The 26,749-nt window shown below is 46.6% G+C and overlaps 1 protein-coding gene across 4 annotated transcripts in view; it reads left to right on the plus strand.

Annotated features, from left to right (window-relative positions):
* Positions 1-26,749, plus strand: part of shf (Src homology 2 domain containing F) — an 82,974-nt gene that overhangs the window by 1,458 nt on the left and 54,767 nt on the right. For all 4 annotated transcript variants that reach the window (XM_083691315.1, XM_083691317.1, XM_083691316.1 and 1 more), the window contains exon 2: positions 16,503-16,638. In XM_083691315.1, coding sequence (XP_083547441.1) covers positions 16,503-16,638 — 136 coding nt within the window. The remainder of the gene's footprint in view (positions 1-16,502; positions 16,639-26,749) is intronic.

Raw genomic sequence — 26,749 nt, forward strand, 5'->3', positions numbered from 1 at the left:
TCCCATCAGCAGAGGGGGAATGTGGAGACAGATGGCAAGAATGCTCATCTACACCATGTGCCTTGCCTTAAAGTGCACTGCCAAGCAGGGCTCTTTAGGAATTCATAGCCTACACACTGTGTGTTGGTTCATTTGAAGAAACTTGAGACATTCAATGTCAGTGAGGTTAAGGATGTGTGAAGAGTGTGATTCTGCTCAGGAATGTACGTGCCTATCCTTGCACACAAGCTCTTGTAGGGGAGGACCCAGGAGAAGCATGAGTCTGACTATGAGAAGGAGAGCAGCAGTATTGCCCAATGCTGCCCACACCCTTGCCGCATAACTCCCATATACTCTGCTGACACACTAGCTAATCACCAGCGCCAGGTATGTGTTTACTCAACGAGCTACTACGTCAGACAAGATTATAGTAGTGTAGCAAGATGTGAACCCCAGCCAAACCCATATTCACATACACAAACTACTGTGGTGTGGAGTGTTATCAGTTAATTTATGAAATGTTAAGGTTACTTCCTCTTTCCCTGGTTTGCCCTCCACGCCTCCTGTGGTAAGGTGCGGCCTGTCGAGTGTACTCGTTCTATCTTGAGAGTGCCATTCCACAGGAGAACACATGTTGGGCCTAACTTCATACATTTAAACATGACACAATTAAAATGATTTTCGGGGAATATTCATTGAGCTTGTCAGAGGCCATCTGAACAAGCATGGACATTTAGGAGCCTAATATGCCAATTGTAGAGAATGGTGTTTTTGAAAATCTGTCTTTATTTTAAATATGATAGAATTTATAACAAAGTTTAAGTTGTGTGCTGCTTGTCCTCCTCTTGTTGAATTTGATGATAGATCACGTCCCAGACCTACCCATCAAGATTAAAACAATGGAAAACTAAGCACTCGCCATTTTCTCTGTGCAACTGCTGCTGTTAAGCTAATTAAAAAGATTACTGCTGTCTCCTGTTAATTGGGGCTTATTTGGATCTCAGTAGTCAATTAGGCATGGCATTAGTCTGTTTTTGCTTGGACTGGATCTTTTTTTGTTTAGTACAACAGATAACTTGTTGCCCAGATGGGGAGGGGGCTGTAATGCAATAAAGAAAAGGCACCCTTGAGAGAGTTTGGTCACCAAGCAACACCAGACGTCAACCTTAAAACTGCTCCCACATCCGACAGACTGAGGTAATGTTCCAGAAGGGGCTGTTGTCTAGACTCAAGGTCTGCTGTGATGTACAACTGACGTTGATGTTATAAAGACATCTAAACAAAGTGAATTCATTAGTTACAAAACAAACATTTTAAATAAATACCTGTTGTTAATTATCCAGTTGATGCATGTGCTCCTCTTCTAGAATAACCACCTACACAATATGAACAGCAGGCTCAGCGAACAGTAAAAACTCACTCTAACCTAAGAGATGTGTGTTTGTTGTGGAGTTTTTTTCTGAGACAGATGGCCTAATTTTTCCCAGATTTGGAGGTTGTCATGGTGAGGATTTCTTTAATACTTGTAGCCTCCTAGAACTAATCTGACAAGATGACACACACGCACATGCACACATACTTAATTTTAACAAGTTAAATGAAAGTTCAATGTTTCATCTGGAAGGGAGAGTAGAGCACCACTTCTCTGCACGCCCTTTCTGTGAGCTGTGAGAAGGTGCTTTTAGACTGGTTTCTGTTTAACGGGGGCATGTCTCTCTACAGAGGTGTTGAGAGGTGTTGACAGAGCCTGGAGTATGTCATGTTGTTTCATGTTTCATAATGCTGCCTTTCGAAACGACCAGTCTGATATCATAACGTGGTTTTCCACCGAGTAATTAAGATATTTGTTGCAGTAAGAAGATTGCAGAGACTCAGTCAACTGGTAAAGTTGAGGAAAGGAGGGATGGTATGTGAGAATGTCACACATGAGTTAAGCATAAAAACGCAAGCAATTTGAAGTACACACACACAGCAAGTGTCAGCTGGGCATGGATACTGTAGCTTAACAGAAACTTCATTACCTGGTCAATTGTGCTAGCTCAGGCTTAGTGCAAAATGCTGAGTAGAGAGGGAGAGAGAGAGGGGGAGAGAGAGGGAGAGAGAGAGGGGGAGAGAGAGGGGGAGAGAGAGGGAGAGGACCACACCAGCATCGTCTTGTTACAGCGCAAGCCTGCATTGATGTTATAATTACTTGACCAGTGGATGCTAATTATATAACTGCCTACCTAATGCCTGGGCTGCCAATAGCAGCGTCTAGTGTTTAGCTTAATCTCATCTCTTCAAAGTGCTTTCATTCTATTCAAATGGTTGATGTGGGGAGAAAAAACACCCACAAGGTTTTTGGGGGGGGGGGGGGGGATGCTCAGTTCATGCAAGATGATTTTAATGTATGGTGATTACATGAGACCCTAAGGAGCTGGGATAGGGGCTGTTTAGGTCCATGCTGACAGAAGCTTTATGTTATGACGAGCACGTAGGAGAGACCAGGTGAGAGCACTGGCTTGATTGTTGTCGAGGGGTTTTAATGTGTTGTGTGTTTAGTTTATAATGACGGGACCTTCAAGGTAGAGTGGGTAGAGGGAGATGATCTATTACTATCCTGCCTGCCGTCAAGCTAATTAAAGACCTTGTCTCTCCCGCTCCTCATCCACCTGCTCAGCACAAACTTCTCAAGGACACGTGAAAGTGATGACGGGCCAGACTTGATAATGTGTCAACAAAAGGCAATAGTGCATAAACTACAAACTACCGCAGTCCCGTAGTGACATCATGTTGCCATCTGCGGTATACAGATGTGGCCCCTTTGAATTCATAAACTTTAAAGGAGTACTTTACTCTGAACAATTTCATGTGTCTTTCTCATCAGTCCACCATCAATTCTATTTACTTCCTGGAAATGAGGTTGCGTTGACACAAAGTGCGTCATCGGCTGTATTCGGATTGTCTCCAAACCTTCTTGTCCTTGTAGCTTTTCCTTGACCTCGTGAGGAAAAAGTATATGAGGAAGGTCAAGGAAAAGTCACGAGGAAAGGAAAAAGGTTTCATTTTCTGTATCATCTGAACGAAGCCATGATGTCGGCTTATCATTAGGATAGCCATGAGGCTTGTATGCACAAACCAATGACATGATTGGATCATGCATATGGGGGACTGACGAGACATATACTCTGAATGTTTTTTGAGTGAAGCACTCCTTTTAAGGGTTGCTCTGCCCTTGATGCAGTGGCCCTGTGCAGTGGTGTTCTAGCCAGGCCACTGCCTCAGCCTAGGAGGACTCTAAGTCTGTAAGCCAGTTTTCTGTACGGTACATATCTATCTATAGAGGCGAGCATTTTGATCATAAACATAGACTGCTGCCTGCCATACAGCCGACCGAGACATTCGATTTGACAGATTTCTTTCATGGTTATTTCCTCGTTTTCCGTATACCTTTTAATAGCTCCTTGTTTCGCATATCACCGCCACCAGAATACTAAAGCCAGGAGTGGTGGTTCAAGCATGTAAAGTGATTGTGTCCTTCGCTGTGTTCGCCATTGTTTCTTCCCTATACTCCCCAAGGTGATGACAACCAAAAAGGGCCTTGAGGGTAGTGATGCATCTACATCTAAGGGGACATATTCCCGTCCGACTTGTTGTTTCACCCCAAATCTTCTTCCCTCCCTCCCTCCCTCTCTCTCTCTCTCTCTCTCTCTCTCTCTCTCTCTCTCTCTCTCCATACACACAACCCCTCTCTATTTTATATGTCCATTTGACAATGTGTCACCCCCCCCCCCCCATCTGATTGAGATGAATGCTACAAGTGGGCATCAGCTGCCTCCTCACCACGGCAACCTTGATCACACTTCTGATAATGGAATCAAGAGGAGGCGCTGGGAGCCAATCAGGTGTTGTTTCGCGAGAGTCCTTGAAGGGACAGTTGTGTGTAATTAGGTTTGGAGTGCCCCTCAACAGTGCGTGGGGGTTTGGTTTGACGTTCTTTCATTTCCATGGAATAGACATCAACAGCCTCACTAGGCTTCTTTTTGTTTTATGTTCAATCTGTTTGGATGTTTTAGGATTTATGGTGTTTTACAGTCTGATTGAATTGGATTCCTCAGCTGCGGTATGCCGTAGGCGTATTGTTTGTGTTGCTTGACAGAATTACTGCAGTTTCCTTCCAACTACAGGTCTGATCTGCAGTCCCCCAGTGTGGGGGTAAATCAGGGCAGTTTGACTGGCCTGCAGATTAGCTGCCTCTGCCGCGCCGGTGGATGGCCTGAACTTTCCTCAGCCTCATTCCCCACCACCACAATCTAAAAGCCCTTTTTCTTGAAAGCCTTTTGCCCTGGCATTCCAGACAGGGGGAATGTGATTAGCGCATCCTGCTAACTCTTTGTACTTCTACTCTGTGCTCAGAGCTCTGGTAGTGATAGGAGAAAATGTCAGATGTAAACATTACCTAGCTGGGTCCCTGACCTCCCTGAGCACCGCAGAATCAATCATGTGTTGTGTGGGTATCTCTTTGAGAGCAGTCCTGTACCTGTTTGAGTACTGTATCAGATGAAAGCTGACAGGGTTGATGGCTAGCTTAGCAGGAAGTGCCCTTCTATTCCCACCTCAAACAAATAGAGGTTAGTTGAGGTAGATCGCCACGTACAGAGAGTATGTCAAATATTGCCTCAGAAAAGTGTTTTTGCTTCGTTATTGCCCAATGTAAGAGAGAGTCATTTCAAATGAAACACCTGTGGCAGTTTGAATGTTAACTCGGTATCAGAAGTCTGCAAACACAGAATGAGGTACAAATGTAAACAGAGCAGAGAGCACACAGAGTTTGTCATACAGCCTCTGTGTTAAGGCCATAAACCACTATTTTATTGATGTTTATTATATGTTCAGAGTATACGAAAGTCCTTTTTATAACATATGGACACATGACTCGTCTCTCTTGCCAGTAGTTTAGTTTCAGACCACAGAGTATATATTTCCAGGACACTTTTGGTTGTTGTATGTTATAGTTTCTGAATACTATATCTGGAACAAAACCACACACCTTTTGAATTGACGATTTAAAGCAACATTTATTGTAATAGTGTGCACACTAGGTATGATTCTTGAGACAATGTATACATTTTTCCCCCCACAATTATGATAATTGGTCTCCCACAACCAGTGGTCCTTGGTTGCTATGGAAACACTGCTCAATGATTATAGCTCGAGTCTGGTCTATGATTGCCTTAGCCCAAGATATCCCTTGAACTGAAGTAGGTATGACGGTTTGGTGCTTGATGTCAATCATCAGTTCACTGTTCACTGAGGTGTCCAAGAATGCATACTAATAACTATTTGAGGTATCCCAACCACTTTGTTCAAGCTATTTTTCTCCCAACAACACTTGGGACTTCACGTACCAAGAATTTCTAGGTCGACTAGGCATACACTCATTTAACACTTTATTAGGAACACCAGTACACCTTCTCATGGTGGAGGTGGTGTATTGGTGTGGGGAATGTTTTCTTGGCACACTTTGGGCCCGTTAATACCAATCAATGGGCCCATTCAGTCATCGCTTGAATGCCACAGCCTATTTGATTATTGTTGCTGACCATGTGCATCCTTTCATGGCCACAATTTACCCATCTTCTAATGGCTACTTCCAGCATTATAATGCACCATGTCACAAAGCAAAAGTCGTCTCAAACTGGTTTCATGAACATGACAATGAGTTCAGTGTTCTTCAGTGGCCTTCCCAGTCACCGGATCTGAATCCAATAGAACACCTTTGGGATGTGGTAGAACGAGAGATTCACAGCTTGAAAGTGCCCCTGAAAAATCTGCAGGAATTGCGTGGCACAATCATGTCATCATGGACCAGAATCTCAAAGGAATGTTTCCAACATCTTGTGGAATCAATGCCACAATGAATTGAGGCTGTTTTGAGAGCAAAGGGAGGTCCTACCCAGTCTTAGTATAGTGTTCCTAATAAAGTGTTCAGTGAGTGTATACAGTATTTCATAGACCCCTTAAAATACCAAAATGGTGGGTTTTACTATTTACCATTTACTGCCCATAGCAGCTGCACAGGGAATCAGTGAGGATCTGCCCTCTACATTCCTCTGACCCAGGCAGGAATCCTGGAAGACCACATTGGGAGGAAGGAACTCAGTGCTTTGCTGGTCCAATGCCAAACCAGCTTACTTTATTTACGCCCCACCTCTGGCTCAGGATGATGATGTCATCCTAGGGGAGATGACAAACAGGATGACAGGGTGGAATGACATAAACATGAGGACAGAATTCAGCTTTGAAATGTGCCTCTCTCTTACCAAGGATGTTACTTGGCTCATGTACTGTATGGATGGGTGCGGACCAGGGAGGTAGAAATCTGGGTTACGTGTGGGCTCACGTGTGTTTGATACCATTCCTTATTCCATTCCATGCATTACAATGAGCCGTCCTCTGATTTCTAACTCCACCAGCCTCCCCTGGTGTGGACTGTGTACTGTAGTGTACTGTATGTGGCTATTTGTTAAAGATAGACTCTGGGTTATGATGTCATGCCAAGAAGTCACAGCAACTTTTACCAAAGATATTTGTAGTAAAGATGTGACCAATGGTGCAGGCACTCATTAGACGTTGGCGCATGTGCACTGTTGTAATATGCGTGCCAGATTTGATCGCCTCCTCTCGTTTCTTGATCGTCTCTGTTTTGAAATCATCTCTGGTAGCGTTGCCCCGCTCTTTTCCCATTGATGACATATCCCAGAGTCTACCTTTTAATGACAACATTTCAAAAGTCAATTTCAGGTTTTTGAAACGTGATTTTGATCTATTGATATGCCTAATCACAGAACACAGACTGACTGTAGCAAGAACAATATGTACGTTAAAGTGTTAAATTGAACTTGTTGACACAAATTTTATGAATAACCCCCACGTGTGCCTGAAAATTATAGTCTTTAGAGGATGGAAATTGTGGCCAATTGTTTACTTTTTTCTCTCTCTCTTCCTCAGTTTAAAGAGGTGTAGCCTAGCCTTCTAGTTTAGCGGCTAAATGCTGTGTATTTTCTCTAGCTCTCCAGCTGCACAGGCTGAGGCAACCCAATATGTCACAGTTAGCTTGTATGCTAAGCTAGCAATTCTGTCAGCCAGGAACGTCGCACGGCGACACATGGCACTGTTTTGTTTAATGACAGTGTGTCATCGGGCCTGTAAGGGGAGCCCTGGCGGGGAGGCACATCGTCACGCACTGATTAAAAGGAAACCTTGAGCCCTGAGGTTTCATTCCATGCCATGCAGCCATCCAGGGCACAAACAGAACAGCATGAAGCATGGATGTTTTATTTTTAACCACCCCTCTCTCGCCCTCTCTCTCTGGTAACAGTAGGACGGCTGCTCTCATCACTGAGTACGCACGACTGTGCTTTACCCACATAGTTGGGCATTTTGGCTCTTCCTAGAAGAGGCCCTGGGTTTCTTTCTGACCTCTGGTGTCAGGAACATAGGAATTATCCGGTGGTGTTATGGAGGCAGATCAGAGGCTAGCTGTGCTGTTTTTGTATTTACTCTTCAGGAGGCAGAGTGGAGCTCTTTCAGGTTATGGCCCTGGTCAGCGGAGCTACCCTGTTATCTGGGCTCACTGAGTCGCTGGGGCCTGTAGAGGCTGACTCTACACTCAGTGGGGGTCAGGCCCACTACAGCCTGTGCGTGTACGTGTACGGGCGTGTGTGTGTGTGCGCGTGCTACATAGTTGATAAGAGATTTAACCTTGGTCTTTCTCCCACCTACTGGTCTTTCATGGCTATTACATATGGCATGCATGCATGCATGCATGCATGCATGCATGCAGTCAGTCAGTGTTATCTATCTTAATGTATTCCTGAATACACCAGAGTGGTGTTTAAAACTATCCTGCATGTGGCTTGTTTGATTTTAAGTGAACTGATTCTTTTACGTTGAGACTATACATGTATATGGTATAGTTTAGCCACATGCTGAACATTGCTCAGGGAGTGATTGGACCAAAGGTAAAGAAACCAGGCCACTGTCTGCTTTTGTTTGGTGGAAAATAAGGAACAAGAGGGTTGCTCCAGGATTAAGGAAGTGCTCCCTTCCTGACAGGAAGTGTTTACAACTTGGTGACATTCCCTTTTGACTGGGCAAGTCCACACTCGCCCCACGAGGAGCATTCTGGGAGTGCTAACTGTGTTGACTCTGGTCTGGCATCCTCTGTCAAAATATAACCAGGGATTCATATTCCTTCCTGTTTCAACTTGAGCAATCTACACTTGGATTGTGACATACGGTACGGTATTAGCACATGGCTCAGGCGTGTTCTAGTGGGAGTCTTACTCCACTCAGGCTGTCGTGAAGTCAGCCTCTCCCCTCCCTCTCCCTCTCCCTCTCCCTCTCCCCTCCCTCTCCTGCTGGGAGAGGTGGAAAGCCCCGTAGGCGATGGGGCTGTGTGATATGAGACTCCACCCTGCCTCTGCGCTGCCTTGCTGCTCTATTGTCAGTCTCTGTGCTCTGGGGTTTTGATGTGCTGGTGCCTTTGTACACACACTCAACACACAAAGGCTATCTGAGGCCACAACGCTTCCGACCGCAATCAAGTCATCCTCAACACCAAATTACCCTGGCTTTTGTTTATGTCCTGTGTCCAGGTTGTTTTTCTCCCATCTCAGTAATTCACAGACCCCAAACTTGAAGACTTAAGCAGTCGACAAACCATACTGTGGCTTTGTGCGTCTCAGGTGTGTGTGTGTGTGTGTGTGTGTGTCTGCATAGCCTTTTATGCAGCCTCTATAAGTCCAACAAAACCATTCCATCACACACCTCACACACTACTCCCTCTTTCTTAAATTCAAGGGGTAATAAATCTATTTCATCGGGAGAGAGGGCAGAGAAAGGAAATTGGATTTTGTCAAGCGTATCCTCAAGTGCTTAATCTTGAATATCTGTTGCATATTAAGAGCAACTTAATCTGGTGGTTTACCCTCCAGTTAAGGGACTGAGTGTGTGTGTGTATGGGTGTGCCACAGAGGGGGACCCTGGAGAGAAGTTAGGACTTTGTCACGCTTGAGTGTGTATGAGACTGAGAGTGAAAAGGGGATAAAAAAAAAAAAAGGATGACTGGCAAATGAAAGGGGGTAATAGAGGAAAGAAAGAGTACAGGAACTCCTCTGAGACATGGGAGATGGAGAACCAGTGCCCTTGAGGCTTTTGGCAGAGGTTGGTTGTATTAGACTGGAAGTAGAGGAACACCTATGAGGACAGGCGCAGGGAGTAGTCAGGCCCAAAGTGCTTCTCCATGTCCTGTTTGTGCTGTCTGCCTTTTGGCACACTGTTATGCAATGTCTTTGTGTCACTCTGGTTTTGGATTGAGAATAGAAAGGGCTCTGGGGAAAAAAAGAAAATGCACAACATAATGATGAAGAAACAACACACACAACATCTTCCCTGTTACATTTGGAGGATCCATATGGCATTGTCAAGAGCAGAGACTCGCAACCTTGAGTGTCACCTTGTGAAACTCTGGGGATGGACAGAGACAAACGCTGGAATGTAGTCGTAAAGACGATACTGGCTAGCACAAACACTAGTTCTATTGTGTATCTCTCTACACGTTTTATCCCAGCACGACAACATTTTTGGCAGATTCTGATACGGAATCATGTGTTGTTCAGAGCTGAAAATCCAGTTCTCCGTCCTCCGTTGAAAGCTAGATGTGTGATTATCTTGAGCAGATATAAGGCCCAAGATTATCCGCTGAAGAGGTCATCTTTCATCTGAACCCTGCGTTACCTGTGGTCCGGATTTGGGCCCTGATCCAATACTTTTAAAATACATCCTTCACTTCCTCCCTTCTTTTGATGTAACCCTAACCTAACATGATGTGATGGGTCAAAGCAAGCTTTTCCATTCTGCTTCGTGTCAGATCAGAGATTTCTTTTCAAGGAAGGATGGGAGGGAGGGGGCATTTAAAGAGTATTCAAACAGGGCCTACAGTAGTTCTGACTTGGGCTGCCCAGGCCCGGCGTGTGGGGGAAGCGACTACTGTGAGGACCGGACGTGTGCAGTGATCCTGGTCCCGCGACTATGATAGGCCATTCTCAGCCTCATTTAGAAGCTGTCACATGAGCCTCTGAGGCATATCCCCCTCACACGTGTAGGAGAGCAGCCGCAATGCAGCTGTGTAATGTACCTCTTCCTTTCATGGCGAAATGGCGCAAGTCCTGTCCTTTTTTGTGTTCTCCCCTTTTTTATTATCCATCTCTGATGTTTTCACCCTTAAACACCGACTCATGTTACACGCCATGAGTGTCACCACCGCTATACGTCTGCTGGAAGTGTTCCCGTGCAAACCTATGATCAGTGACAGACTAAATCACTTCCCCATGTACCCCCCCCCCCCAAAAAAAAAGCGACCCAGGGGCTTTCCCCCCGGCTGGTGTGGCGTGGCGTGCGAAAAAGCCACCCCACATGGGCGACAGCCCAGAGATCTGAAAGAAGCAAGTTTTTTAATGTGGTCTTGAATCTTAAAGGAGCAGCTAATAAATAAGTCAACGTGGAAAAGTGTGAGCTGCACTTTGAACAGCGCAGATGTCTTCTTGAAAGACGCATGTGAGAATGATGACTGGAGGAACATGAACACGTTGGAGAGCAAAGAAGGGAGATGCTGTAGGAGTTAATATAATATATGCCATTTAGCTGACGCTTTTATCCAAAGCGACTTACATTGCAGTGAGTGCATACATTTTTCAGTATATATGGTCCCAACGGGAATCAAACCCAAAACCTAAGCGTTGTTAGCGCCATGCTCCATCAACTGAGCCACAGAGGACCACAGTTAGTCCTCTCACCATAAACTCTTAAATCAAAGTATCTATGATTGAAGAAATGCAGGGTAGGGCAATGTTAGGGAAGGAGGTTCAAATTATATAATTATTTTTTTTTTTTTTGTGTCATTACTAGCACATCGTATGCTAATTATGTATAATCTTACAGGAGAACAGGTTCTTCAATGCTTAATTTGCTTTTATCTCTAAATTGTTCCCCCCTCAGGTCGAGCTGCGCAACCCGCTATTTACATTTTCTTTCGTTTTTTTTATTCTTTCTGAGAGAAGCGACATGCTTTCACCTTGGAACATTAAGCTTGAGAGCCTTTTAATGAGGCTAAAAGCAAAGCTGACAAATTAATTCACCTGAGGACAAATATGATTGTGTTGACTTACTGAGTAGTGCTCTTCCTCTTAGCTGTTGCTCGAGCTTCAATCGCTTGCGGCTGATTGATAGATGGGACCTCATAGAAGACGGAAAGCATCATGATTTGATTTGCTACCTTCCCTAATTTTTTAAGTAGATATTCAGTGCTGGCTGGCCCACCCTTGTTTTGGTCCATAGAGCCACTGGCTGATTCCCCCAACAACCAACAATGTCCCTTAGAATTCATTTTAATAAAGTTTAATCAATGTCAACGGTGCATTGTGGGAAAGCTACCTCCTATTCAGTCTTTTGTAGAATGGGTGCTTTTGACTTTGAGCCCCCAGCCCTTATCCAGCGGCCTCACGAGTGAGGAATACAACTCGGCCAGAATCGGGCCTCACAATAAGATTTCACTGAATCCTAACCACATTTACTCCCACGTCTTTGAATCGCACAAGTATCTTATTGATGGCGGCTGCATTGTGTCAACACAGGGGTTTGCAATCGGTTCTGCTTAAGTGAATTCATGCCTTGTGGGGGCATTTCATGTTCGCTCCGGTTGACTGAAGCTAAGTGCATTTATCGTGTTTTCATTTATACAGTCAGTCAAGATAAGTTGGAGCTGTTATCAGTCGGCTGCGTATCTGCTGTTACCACGGCGCTGTGTTTCTCTTTTAAATAAATGTTTATCTGTCTAAATAGGGGAGCAAACATATGCTGGGCAACCTGCTCAGTTCTACTCCCAGAGTTTGTTTGAGAAAATGGTAGCAGATGTAGAGAGAAGTGTCTTGTCTCCCCTCTTCTCTCCTTTTCTTCCTCCCTTACCCTCTCCTCTCCTCCATATCCCCCTCTCTCTCCTTCATTAGTCCTGATCCTCGGTTTTTGTAAACGTAAGAACAAAAGAGCAGCAGCAGCAGAAAGAAAGGGCCTTTTGAAGCGCCCTAATGCAATCGAGCTGCTAAGCCCTGAGTCCTATTAGGTTATCAGTGGCTGAAATCCCCCCGTGGCGTGCGACATAAATCACAAACGTCAGTGCTTTTTTTTTTTTTCGACTCTCATTCCCTCCATTCCTCCTCCTCCTCCCTCTTTCTCTAGCATGCCGGCTCTTGTGATGGTCTCACAGGGAGAGAGAGAGAGAGAGGTCTCATCAGCCAGCCCCCAGTGGCTCTGACACCCCTCATCGTTTCTGGGCCAGCTGTGACATTGCTGTCATAGTTCCGTCCCCAATCATTCAGGTGGCCACTCAGCTGGCTGACGAGAGCCTGGCTGTCAAATTTGTCCGTCTGTCTGTCTGTCTGTCTGTCTGTCTGTGTGTGTGTGGGGGGGTATTTATCTGGTGCTTCTAACATTACTTAATATTATTACCAAGCTGTTATGTTTATAGTATTTAGTAGTTTCATATGGCTTGAGGGCTTTGATTTGGCTTCTGAAAATATCAGAGATGGAATGGAACCATGCACTCAACTTGATAAAAATTCAAATAAAGTTGGACGCTTTGAGTGTTCAGCTTTGTACGGCCCCTGCTCTGATAATGGACCACTCGATCTGTTCACTCTCCATTTTAGTGGATATTTTCACAGCTCTAATGTAGGACTGGAGCCTCCAATTGAATTGTAATCCCAGAAGCTCCCGTCTCGGAGCCCTGTGGATGGAATGCCAAGACAAAGTGGCAGGTGCCTGTTACACCTTCCCTCCTTGGCTAATGCTTTCGCTAGGCTCAGCCTCAGCCTGATTCGAAATTGACTTCATTCCCTCAGAGCTGCAATGGATTTCAAGCAGTCTGATTGGGACTATTTCTCTCAGTCAGGCTGGATGTCTGAGCAGAGTAGTGGTATGTTCTACATCCAGGGGACGTGTACTAAGCCTACTAAGAGTTGCTTAGTGAGGATCTCACAGCTTACATCCCTGGTTAGAAAGGCTCACATATACAGAGAGAAGGCGGCTAGGTGCTGCAGTGTTGCACTGTGGGTGAATTTGACTTTAATGATAAAATGCGGCTTGGCTGCGGTCCTGACACACCCTGGCATGCCAGCGGGCAGATGGTGTGTCCCCAGGCAGCGTCATGGTCTCTGGCAGGACCCCTCTCTCTCTCCATGTTCCCCTGCTCCTCCTGCTGTCTACTCATTAGTGCTGTGTGGCAAGGAGGGGCACACGCACGCACGAGCGCACACACACATACACACAGGAACACACACGCACAGAGGAACACATGGGCTAATTGACTTCCTCCTCCCAAATACTGGTGGTTAGGTCTACATGTGGTTCATGGCCCGAAGGGAAAGTAAACACCCAAGTCCTAACTGTGAACTTCTGCTTTCATTGGATTCATTAGGTTACTTTCCTTGTATCCAAAATTCAGTTTCCTCAGAAAAATGAATTATTTAGAATGTGTACATGTATATGTTTTGAAATCTTTGACTGGTAAATGCCTGTCAACACATTAAAATGAATGGTTTTAAATTGAATTTTCTTATATGAAAATGGAACTGTATGGTGTGGTGAGACATGTCAGTCAGGCATGGAGAGGCGGCGGGTGCAGAAAGCGTGCACACACACACACACACACACACACAAACACACACACAGAGGACAAGTAGAATTGCACACTCACTCTGCCTCTCCAGAGCAGGGACATTACCAGGTGTTAAAAAGAGCTTTCAGTGGGAGATTGTGAGAAATGATTGAGAGAACAAGAGCAGGGCTAAATATACTCCTGGCTTGATTATTGTTTTGTTCCTTTCCAGTCCGTTTCATATATAAATCTGTTTTTGTCTTCCATGTTTGATGACAAGCCGTCATTTAAAGTATGTGGGCACAGCGCTTAACACCATTAACTGAAAACCATTTGTGCCAGCACTACCAGTGAAAGGTGTTGAATGGGGGAAGAGGTTGTGGGACACAGACACACACAAACACACACACACTAGACTACAGAAGGTATTGGTTCCCAGGCTTGCTACTCATTTTGTAGTTTCTCTAAATTACCTGGCTTTCTCTACCTTTTCTCTCTACTATGTTTGCCACACACACACACACTAACGGCTAACCTACACATACATACTGGATGTGTCTGTCTAGTTGGCTAGCTTCCTGCACTGAGGTTCATCCACATGATGTGTTCAGTCAGACGATGTAGCCAGTCCTCTGGCCATATACTTTGGCTGCCATTTTAGGTGATTCATCTCTTGTTTTGGTCAGGATTACTTATGATCTGGTTTGGGTTGCGTGTCTGTACCATGGTTGACAGACAGACACACAGACGTCAAGGTGATTGATTGCTCTGTTTCCATGCAACAAGGTGCGAGGGGAAACTTGCCATTTGTCCCAGTGAATAGCTCTGTGTCAGGGACAGGGGACAGGAACATTACTTTGTAACCTGAATGGCTGAATTTAATTGAAGTTGTGAGATATTATATTTGTGGTACCAAAACAAACCCAGAGAGTGTTTGTGTTGGATGTTAACCTCCCCTTTTTAAAGTCACAGAAGCAAAACAGAGGAGGAACCCATAATTACACTGTGGCAAAACCAGTCCTAGTTATTTTCCCCAAAACAGATGGAGAAAGCGAAGAAGGTACAGCTAAAGTGTTTAACACACAGTAGCCAGGCTTAAGCACATTTAATGTGCTTCTTAAAACCTGCCTGGGGCAGAATATCCACATTGTGTGAGAGATCAGTTCCAGCCTATACCTGCCACCTTCACTCTGTAAGATCATAAGCTCCTCTTTCCTTGTGCATTGCAACTAATCTGAGGTGAACTTTTCACTCTTTAATACTATGCTGCTTTGACAGGTTTCCGTTTCGTATATATCTTACCACCTCGTAAGGTAATACAAAAACTGCACCAGAACAGGAAGGCTTGTGCTTTCCCAGGTGATGTCCTGTCAGGGGAAATGCTTTAGATACTACTGGGTGCATGCCTGGATTCCCCTAGGCTAAGCTAGGACCTCCAGGGAGGGCTTGGCAGGTGTGTCTTTAGGGCCCTCTCGGGGTGGCCTGTGTGGGCTGTGTTTCTGGAAAGAAGGGTGTGGAGGAGAGGATGGACTGTGGTGGTTCTTAAGAAGAGCTGGTTAAGCTAAGAGGTGCAGGCAGCCTGGTCCACCCCCGGACTGGCCTAGCGCTGTCCACTAGATGAGTGATGAGCTGAAACCAAATCCCTTCCTGCTAACATATGACTCATAGTAGGGTGTAGTGCCAATAAACTAAATTTTCTTGTGTGTGGGGGTGTGAGACTGTTTGTGTGAGTGTGCGTGCATGTGTGTGTGAATATGTGTGTATTTTATCAGGGTAGGGCTCTATTAAGTTCTTTTCCAGTATTTGGACCGGAGGCCCCTCCAGCCCGTCTGTCTGCCCGCTGGGTGGACTGACTTGACTGACTGATTGCCACCGCCACTATTGTCTATTCTCTGGAGTCCCCAGCAGCAGACAGGCCATCTCCCCACCGCCTGTTAGCACCCTCCGGTCAGCCTCTCTTTGGATCCAGTGTCCAACATGGCAGATGGAGGAGAAGCGACAGCTCCTCATTTCTCTCCCCAAGTTTACATCTTTACTTTTAGAAAACAATGCTGTGTGTGAAGGGGGGCAATTTTTATTTTTTTTGGAGCCTCAGGAAATGAATTTGCTTGGAGATGCTGCAAGTGTGGACAGTAATTCTGTTCCCCTAAGAGTTGGCTTTATTTCTGGGAGCTCAGGATCTCCACTTAATTGCCACCTTCTGCTCGAAATTCTCAGTAAAAGACCAAGACTTGCAATTAGCCACGGCATACAGCCAGCCTTCCTCTAACTCTGCCAAATTGTTTCTGTTAAGACAGTTTACCAGTTGTGGTCTGTCCTCTTTTTCTGTCCTTGCTCTTTGAAAATACAGGCCCTGTCAAGAGTTTGTGATTATATAATTAGATGTAGCCATAGCAGGGAGTGCTAGGTCTTGAAGACCAGGCAGCGGTGCACTGAGGCGTGCGGAGGAAGAGGAGCAGCGTTTATGTAGCCAGCTATTTCTCTTTTCTGTCTTCTGAATGGATGTTGTGATGTGTGGAGAAGATCACATGGTCATGTTCCTTGGCCGACAGCATCTCTCATGATCATCATCGTCATCTGTTATTAACCAGGTCTCTCTGGAAAGAGCTGTCTCAATGCGACTAACCTGGATAGATGAAGGATAAGGAGATCATCTCCCCTCCCACTACTTCTCCTCCAGACTAGGCCCGTTCCATCGTCTCCCCTATGCAACTCCCTCCACTCCTGAATGTTTTGTGCTGTTAAACAGAGCAGCAAGAATTATATTGTGTTCTCATTCTCTCCCCCCCTCTCTCCCTCCTTCCTTCCCTTCCTCCTCCCTTCTCCCTAGCTCATTATCCTGGAGGACTATGCGGACCCCTTCGATGCGGAACAAGCCGGGGGGACGCAGGGAGCGCCTGCCGAGAAAGTGACGACAGAGAACGATGGCTACATGGAGCCGTATGAGGCCCAGAAGATGATGGCAGGTAAGATCAGGTGTCTGCTTATCCCACAGTGGTCCTGTTGGGCTCAGTGGGTCAAGCATGGCATTAGAGACGCTTAGGTTGTGGGTTCGATACCCGCTGGGACCGTATGTACAGTAAATGAATGCACTCGTTGTATTAAAAGTTGCTTTGGATAATAGTGACTGCTACATGACGTATATGGTTATTATATTGTCCCTTAGCCTTCGAATCCCTCGTGTCTACTTACTAGGCTTTAACTCCTGTTCACCTTCAGCCTCCAGATAATCGCAGGTTACTTGTCTGGTCATGTATTGTGTATCTCTACCTTTATCATGGCTGCATATGAATGAGTTTCTTTGTTGACAACTCATTAACATGCTGTCACTTGACCATATGCTGGTTGGCTGGTCGCTGATTAACTTGGTCAGATGGCCCAATGGCACGCTACATGACGGATGCAGTGGACCGCGAGTGATCTCCTATGGAGAAGGAAATACTCGACCGTAAATACAGCTCAAAGCAGTGGTCCTGGTCTCAGGAAAGACAATGCATCCTTCATGCTGGTTATGTGAAATTAAGAACCACCTCAGCTGAATACATCTTCAGGAAAGACAGGCGTTTACGTGCGTTTCTCCTGGTGCTTTGCAGTAGCTCCGCTAACAACACTAGGATTCAGCTAAAACATGTTTACCACATGTACCACATCAAGTAAAACATTTTTACCACATAATTACATCAAAATCAACATGTTTATACTGTGGCCGACGGCAAATACGCAGGAATGTGAAATGGAGAATCATGAGCGTAGCATATTCCTGCCGTAAAAGAATGTTCTGGTTCATTGGACCATTTATCTACACATTTGGGATTCCAGACCTCAAAATACGACATGAGGCTAGATGAGAGGTTGGGACTGAGGTCTTGACATGATGACCTCTCTCATGTTCGGTGTCATCTCCACCTGTCATCTCCACCTGTCATCTCCCCCTGTCATCTCCCCCTCTCACCCCCCCTCTCTCCCCTGTGTAGTGGCAGAACCACTTTACAGTCTAAACCCCTCCTCCATACTGGCACCCTAACATCAAGAGGTCTTCTAATAGGCCTCCTGGCAATCTCTTGTTTTCATCTGTCTCCCTGCTGTGACCTCCGACCCTAGCCCTTCTCTCAGCTTAATATAAAGGTTTAATGTGACTTTGGACTTCAGGTTTAACACTGTTCCAGTGTGTTCTATGAGGCTGTGAGCATTGTAATGAACAAGGGTCAGAACTCAGACAAGGTTCTGCTCTGAAGCACATTTTTGCATCAGAATCAACACGTTATAGCCTTTTTAAGTTACGTATTGTAAATATAAATGTGTTATAATGTTAAATGAGGCAACCAATAACCTCAACAAAGAGATATTAACACATCAATGATCATGACAACATTAGTAAACGTAAATGTCCTCCAGAGTTTGTCGTTATGTCTACTGTATGCGTGATCGTTAGATTAAATAATGATCTGACGAAAATCCTCATTTCACATACTACAATTAATCCGACATCTTCATTTTCGATGTTCAATATCGTTCATGTTGAGTAAAGCTCCCAGTTGGTTTGTAGCCGGGATCATATAGAGTTCTCCTGTCAGTTTGCTGTGTGCTGAGACAGCCTGGCTCCCATTTTCCTTGTAGTTTATTCTATTGATTGCCAATTCTTGTCTTCCTCTTGTTTTGACTGAGCTGTCAGGGAGCGTTTGAAATGGTGCTGTTTGTGGATGTAATTCTCCCACTTTTCCTTCCTTGTTGATAACCTCCCTAAACTAGAGAGCAGAGCAAGAGGGGCAATGGTTCTGATTGTTTCATCAAGTGAGTGTCATAGTACACCGTGATTGAAGCATATACACACACACACACACACACACACACACACACCTTGTTTTGTGTGTATTCGATGTCCCAGTGTCATTACTGTATCGTCTCCCTGATAGGCCACAGACCTGGTATGGCTCTGGCAGTGTTAAGCATATTTATCAGGCAGTATCTCATCCTGACATTCTGTGGTGAGAAGGGGGAGCAGAATGTCTGGACCACTGCAGTATAGCAGTGGAGGGACTAAGTGGTGGGAGAACTGATCAGAAACCCTCTCCCCCCCCCTCCTCCCTGTCTCCCCCCCCCCCCCTGTCTCCAGGCTGAGAGAGGTTTTCCACGGCTGTGTGACTCTGCATTGTTAACAGTGCCAGTCCTCTACTAGCCTGTCTCCATGCTCTGCCTGCTAGCTAAAGAGTGGGCTGCTGGAGCTGTGATATCATACAGGCACTGTCCAGGGTTCTCCTTTCTAGTACACTAGCTCCAGAACACTAGATCTCGCTGAAGGGCATACAACTGTCTCTAAACCCAAAGAGGAACTGTAACTTTCATATTCATGGCTGTCAGAGCCAAGTTTTTCATTTCCATCCAACCAAATTTATATAGACTATTAAAAGCATTGGTCTCCCGCCTCCCCTATAAAAGCAACTGTAATTGTTTCAACCTGTAAAATTCGGATGCGTGTGAATCACAGTTTCATATAAAAAGTGTGTCTAATTAATTACGGGCAGCGGATCAGTGATAAATCAGACCCGTTTCATTTCTATTAGCAGGGTTTATTCCGTCCCCCCTCTGCGTCTCATTGTGTGGATACACCAGCAGTTCGACAGTCTCATGTTTCCTCCTGGATTGGATTTGTCTGTATGACAAAGCTCAAAGCTTGACTTTCTATGCACACACACACACACACACACGCACAGGTTCATACACACATGCTCTCTATCTCCCCCTCTTTTGTGCTCCCTGTGTCAAGCCCCAGTATTAACATGCTATTGCCTCTGCTGCAGGAGAGAACATCTCCATTGTCTTGAACAGACGGCAGGAATAAACATTTTAGCTTTTTATAGGCCCATTTGCTAGTCCATGAATTTGATCGTCTGGCATTTAAGAATCAGATTGATAATTATAGCCTTAAACACTGAACAAAGTCATTTCTTGCTTAGTTTGCCTTGATTGTTTTGTTACTGTGTTTTAATATTTTATTATGGCAAATTGTGGTACATTGTCCTCAGTTAAGGATTTGAATGAGTGTAAAGCTATTTAAGATGATGCAAGCTACTGTTTCAAAGCTTTTTTAAATGGGGGGCGTATACTGCGTAAATGGGGGGGCGTATGCTGCGTTATGCTAATAAAAAGATGTTTGGAATTGTTTATGTAATGGTATAATACTATCTTTGACTGCGCCATATGCACACACACACACACACACACACACACACAGAGCTCCTTTAGCCTGAATGCTATGTAAGCACCCGTGCAATACTCTCCACCTTAAGCTGCAAATGATCCACATTACACTGTATATGTGTAGGGTTGGGGGTGGGGGTGGGGGTGGGGGTAAGTGGGTGTGTGAGTTTTCCCCACTAAGCTCCGAGCCAGCTGATTTATGAACCTTCTGGAGGTGCATGTCACGACTTACTAACCTGCAAAGCCTGGCCCATAATCAGCTCTGGCTGGTGTGGCCTACACCAGGGCCTGCAGTTATGTAGAGAAGTGTACCCACAGATACTCAGACTGTATCATGTTGCCTGGGTGAGTGTGTTTTGAGTGTATTGCGTGTGTGCTTGTCATGTGCACACGTATGTGTCGCTATACAGGGCATATGCTACGTGTGTGTTAATGTGCGTGGCTGTGTGAGTGATTGGCTGGATGGAATGTGCTGGTGTTTCCCCACTGTCAGCTGCTGTTCTGCCCTGCTGATTTATGTGGCGTGTGTGTGTGTGTGTGGCATGTGTCTGTGTGGCGTGTGGCATGTGTGTGTGTATGTGTGCATTTGTGCATGTGCTTGTGTGTGTGTGAGTGGCGTGTGTGTGTAGAGAGAGAGACTGGGTGTGCATGCGTGGACAGGCCCTGCAGCAGACCCCACAGTGTGTGTGTGTGTGTATGTCTTCAAAAGCACTGATACGAGGCTGTTTGTGTATGTATCAAACTGTGTGGTGTGTGTCAGCCAGGCCATTCCTCACACATCCCAGCAGTAGCATCACCACTACCTAATTACAGGTGGGGCTGGGCTACCGGAAGAAGGGCAGGAAGCAGCTTTTGTCAGGTTGTCTCTTACACTCCGACCCCCCCCCCCCCCCCCTTGTGTGTTCTTTCTCTCTTTTACATTGTTGTATTTGTTGAGACTTGTTACACTGTCAAAGCCAGAGCGGGGAGGCCTGGGTCTCTACTGCAGAGCTGTCCGCTTTAAGCCATTTTTCTCAGTGTCATCCCCCCGCCCCCCCTCCCCATACACACACACACACACACACACACACACACACAGTCTTTCTCTCTACACAGTACACACACACACACACACTCTCTCTCTCTGTACACAGTACACACACACACACACACACACACACACCCAGGGGCCCATTCTCCTCAGCCGAGTCAGCCATGTGAGAGTTTTCCCACAGCAGGGGGACGAGGGGGGGGGGGGGGGGGCTGTTGTGCAAACAGCCAACATGGGGGGAGACAGACAGACAGACAGAAGTCAGTCGAACGAGACAGAAGTCTTTCCTCTGGTGTGACATACCACTGTTTGGGCCAGTAAATATGACAAATGAAACACACACACACAGACACCCAGACACACATTTGCTGCCCCTCACATTCACCCAGGTGATAGGCCATACCCAGTCGGCGAGTATGGGTATGATTGTGCAACGATCCAGAACGTTCAGAGGTAAGGGTTGATGTTTTCCATCGTCGCTCGCTGACTCATGGTGGGAAGACCTTCTGGATCACCTTGTTTCTCCTACACGGTTAGCACAGTCGGGAACATGCTTAGTCAGTGCTGGGAAAAGTTTCCTAACGCTGGCACTAGCTGCGCTCTTATTCCCACTGCCAAGCAGATGTGCCCTTCCTACTGTGGAATCATTAATCTAATTACTCATGATGCCGTAGTTCTACCCACTCAGCTCCGAAGAGGAGCGCTGGTGTTTTACTGCCTCGGTTAACGCTGGCTTGCATGGCCCTCGTGTGAGTCACACTATACACACACACACACACACACACATGCATACATACATACTCTACACACACACACACACACACACACACACACACACACACACACAGTCAGACTTCAACCCTGCTCCGTCCACCACAGCAGATGCCTACCTGTGGCTTTATTTATAGGGCCATTTAGAGGGTGAGTGGAAGGAAATGTGGTATGCAAAGTAGTTTCTAAAAGGTGGGTGGGTGGGTGGGTGGATGGGGGTGGTTCACTCTGGTCCGTGAGAGTTTCTAAAAGGTGTGTGTGTGTGTGTAGAGTGTGTGGGTGGGGGTATTCACTCTGGTCCGTGAGAGCTAGCTACATGTAGCGGCACATTTCTTGGCCCCATAAGCCCGACTGATAGCTCCGAGCTGAAACTGGAGGAACATCCTGAACAAGTACAGACAGTGTTCATCTCCTCTCCCCAAAGGTGGATTTTCTCAGCTTTACGTAACGCCGGCGCTGTGATTGAGAAACTGGGATTTATGCTTATCTTTGTTTCCCCCCCCCGATTTCACAGTGCTATTTAGTCATTATCCTCTCCTCCTCAGATTGACATTGGAGTCTTAGATGTGTGTCATGCAGATCTCCACAACTCGTCGGAAAATAATTGCCTCGCTGCACATCGAGGCCCGACCTCATTATATTTCGAGGCAGAAATAGAAGCATTTATTTCTCCAGGATTTCAGACAGAGGAGAGGAATGTCGGAAATGTTACTGCTGGCTTTGTCTGGCGTATTCCACAGCTGCGGCCTTGGCATTTAGTGAGGCAAGCAAACGGTAAAGCATATGAGGCGCAGCGTGGGGGGGCCAGAGCAAGTGTCTAGGACGGTTGATGACTGATTGACGAGATGAGAGGGGTCTCGCGCTCGTGGCCGAGCCTATAACCCCTCCCGCCTATTCACTTAGCGACGGCGGCTGCCCGGCACCGCCGCTCGATACGTCCTTATATGATCTGATGCACGTCAAATCTGTCCCCTTATTCATTATCAATACATTTTACTTCTAGACTCTGTGGTGGGAGAGGTGAGACTACCTACCTCAATCACCTAATATCCTCTGTATGAGGGATCAGGAGTCTGGCTTAAGATATTTGAGGTCTTCCACTAATGCTTTTCCCTTCATAAGTGGATTTTCATTAGGATTTATTGCCTGCGTGTGTGTGTTAAAGACAAGCTCGGTAACGGTCTGGTGGAAAAAAATCCATATTTGACTATTTCTAAAAGAAAGAAAAAAACATGCTTGATGTCCATGTCACGCACAATGCAAGCACTAGAAGAGTCTCAGAAGTGCAAACTCTGCATGCAAGGCAAGATGAAGTGAGCACACCCAAGTTTGTGATGTCTCCTGTAGAGCAATATTTAGAATTGGGACGAGAGTGCTAGGCCACATCTGACTACTGCAAGCCCATGCTCTGTCAGTCCTACCGTTGGCATCCACGTCCCCACTGGCCACCATAGGACCACATGGGCTTTCTCTCCTGCAGCCCTGAACCACAGAGTACAGGTTACAGTTCCCCCTCCCCTCCTCCCCCCTCCCCTTCCACCTTCCCCTGCCTGGCCCACACGCCCGTAAAAGCGGCCTCTCTCCCTGACTCATATGGAACAGTGAGTTTGCACTGAGCTGTTTTACTGCCTGCTGGAGCACACACACACACACACACACACACACACACCTCTTGGCTGAGACGTACAGTAAGCTCAGGATGTGAATGAAAGGAGGAGAAGTGTTGTGGGCACACTGGCAGAGGCCCCGCTGGTAAGGCAGGCTGTGCCAGGGGGATGGATAGATGGGCTGGCAGACAGGATGGCCATTCGTCATCCCGGAGCAGGCACGGACATTGAGCTGGGTGGGCAGTGCCTCCCCCGCAGGTTGGGGGTCCTCAAGCCATTCCTTCCTACACAAGATTAATGACTCCATTAATCCCTGTCACGGCCACTGCTGATGACGAATACGGCTCTGCAGAATTTACACCCTCTATTTACTGTGTCCTCAGTTGCGATGCTCGCCTGGTCCAGCAGCCCAGCTGACTCTCACAGGCCACCGTAGGACTCCTCAGTCACACCAGTTGACCTATCAGACTGCTCTGAACTTCAGCTCTGAAAACAACTTTTTTTAATGATTTTTTTCCCTTTTTTTTTTTTTTTTTTTTTATAAAGGAGGGTGGAATTCAATTCACCTTTCATACTTTGTTATATATTTAGACAGGGGGAATGATAGATAGATAGAGGAGAGGAAAGGGGCCACGGGTGGATTTGAACCTACATAGCCATGGGGCGAAACGCATCTGGAGACTGCTGCATTTAATACACTGCACCACGCTCCAGCTCTGAACACAACTGGTCCAGAGGATCTGGGGAATCATTTGATACGTCAAGTCAAATATCCATTTCCCCACTCAGAGGCTCGTGATGTGTCTATGGGCTGACTGCAGACGTCTGCGGGTTTCCTGCCGTCGGATTGTTGATCGTTGGAGTTGACGGGGCGGTTTGGTCAGGTCTGGCAGGCTGATGAAGGAGAGCAGGAAGGAGCCGGTTTGCTCTGGTTTAAATGAAGCGCTGTGGTGTTTTTCTGCGGCGGGCGGTGGTTGAGCTGCCTGGGAGGAGAGAGAGCTGCAGAGGAAATCAAGGTTGTTGGCACTTCCACCGTGAAGGCAAACTTGATTAGGTGCGACTGTGTGAGAATGAATGAATGAGTGAGGGAGGGAGTGGGCGTGAGAATGAGAGAGAGAGAGAGAGAGAGAGAACGAGAGAGAGAACGAGGACGGACAGAACAAAAGAAAGAGAACTGAGAGACCGAGCTAATGCAGAACCTGTGCTCTGCCCTCTCCAACGTCTAAGTGTGTGCTTGGCTCCCTGCCAGATTTACGGCATATCCACACCGTTAGCACAGCGTTTAAGGACACACACCAGCGTCTGCAACCCAACACAGCCTCTCTAAAAGCACCAAGGGGGATCAATAGATTGAATGATACCTCTGGGTCCATCTGTACCCCAGTGAGCCTTGATTACAGGTCGGTGGGACTAGTTCTGTCATAACTCCACAATTGATCACCCTCACCCTGTGACCAGAGTGATTTTGTGTCCCTGTGTCCTCGTTGGGGACGTGTGTGTGTGTGTGTGTGTGTGTGTCCTTAGTCAACTCTGTTCAGAGGACAAGGAGAGTGGTCCTGTGGGAGTGGGGGCAGACTGGTGTGTGTGTGTGTGTGTGTGTGTGAGAGAGACTAATGCTTCTCAGAGAGCAGGCTGACAGCAAGGCAGGATGAGGTGGGTCTGAAGGGGCGAAGGCACTGATGAAGCTGTCATCATAACCCCAGCACCATCTCTCCCTCTCCCTCTCTCCATGTCTCCCTCTCCCTCTCTCCCTCTCCCTCTCTCCATGTCTCCCTCCAGTTCTTTCTGCTAGAGACTGGACATGCCCATTCCCTGCCGTGATAGACTGAGTTCTTTATACGACTCTTGTTTTTTTATAAGTTAACCCAAGGGTCTTTTCTCTGGGAGCCAATTTATCTGTGACATTTATTCAGGAGTGACCTTCTCTGTGTTTGCCTTCCAGAGACACACTGTTGTCTGCTCTCTCACGGAAACACAACTATTATGCTGTCTGGATTTAAACATTTACCCTTCAACGTCCCTCTATAGGGATCTTTGCGATGAGCTATGAGAGGACAGACACATACACACACACACACACACACACACACACACACACACACACACACACACACACACACACACGCACACACTAACACAGCAGTCTATCACTGATGACCCCACTCACTCATTCAGTGAACCACACACACAATGAAACACACACACACACACGTCCTCACTATCTCATCTGTCCTAACCTGAAGGGACAAGGTACGAGTCACACACTTGTGAAAGCAATGACATGCTCTGCGTTGAGGTGGCTAATGAATGAGCTCAGTCAAACACTACAGCGTAGACACTGGGGAGATAGGAACCCCTGCTGGAGCATGTGAACGTGCTTTAAGCCCTAATTAACCAGGTGAATGGATACAGAAGAAAGCCCCAATACAATACAATGGAGGGCCAGCTGTAGGTTTGTATTGAAATGACTAGGAGTAGTTGGGCAGTAATCATTGAGTCATCATAGCTGCGTGCGTGCGTGCGTGCGTGCGTTCAAGCGAATACATGGCCTTTGTCCCCCTCATTGCGCATTCTACCATGGGGATAATTAAACAGTGGAAAGTTTGACTGACTTTTAAAGGCTAAATGGAAACTCAGTTGAGTGTACCCTCACTGTTAATGAGTGAGCGTGGGTGTAATGGGTTTGGTTTATTTTGTCTCTTCACTTTCACTGACTTTTCCCCCCCTCTCTCTCTCTACCCCCCCCCCCCCCCCGTTCCCTCCATCTCCCAGTGTCCATATTCCACTGTGTTTTCCGAGCATCTTATCAATCAATAGCAATGGAGTGAGCGTGCTTGCCCGGCGTGGGCTGCCCGGGCCTGGCTGGTGCACGAGCTGAACAGTAATTGCTTTCTGCAGACTGTTAATTTGATATGGTGTGTGACTGAGGGGACTCATTAGAGACAAGAGCAGCGAGTTGAAGACCAGCACTCGATCACCACTGGACCAGGACGCAGAGGGGGGGGAGGGGAGGGGAGGAGAGATGTGAGGCGGGTAGAGGAGAGGGAGACCAGAGCAGAGAGAAGAAGACCAGCACTCGAGCACTGCTGGACCAGGATGAAGAGGGGGATGAGGAGGAGGGGGGGGTGAGGAGAGCGGAGAGGGAGACCAGAGACCACAGCAGAGACCGCTGGACCGGGATGGAGGAGGGGGGGGGTGAGGAGAGAGAGGAATGGGGGTTGGAGGAGGAGGAGGAGGAGGAGGAGGAGAGAGAGGAAAGGGGGTTGGAGGAGGAGGAGAGAGAGAGAGAGAAGAAGAAGAAGATGAGGGGGACAGAGGCAGAGGGAGGAAGACCTGTACACTATGACCACTGGACCAGGACGGGCTGGTAAGAGAGGGGGTTGAGGAGACGGGAGAAGACGGGAAACTGGAGGATAGAAGAGAGAGGGGATAGAGGAGAGGAGGATAAAGAGAGGGATATAGAATGGGTTA

Source organism: Argentina silus (assembly GCF_951799395.1).
Source record: "Argentina silus genome assembly, chromosome: 19".
NCBI classification, from domain to species: domain Eukaryota; kingdom Metazoa; phylum Chordata; class Actinopteri; order Argentiniformes; family Argentinidae; genus Argentina; species Argentina silus.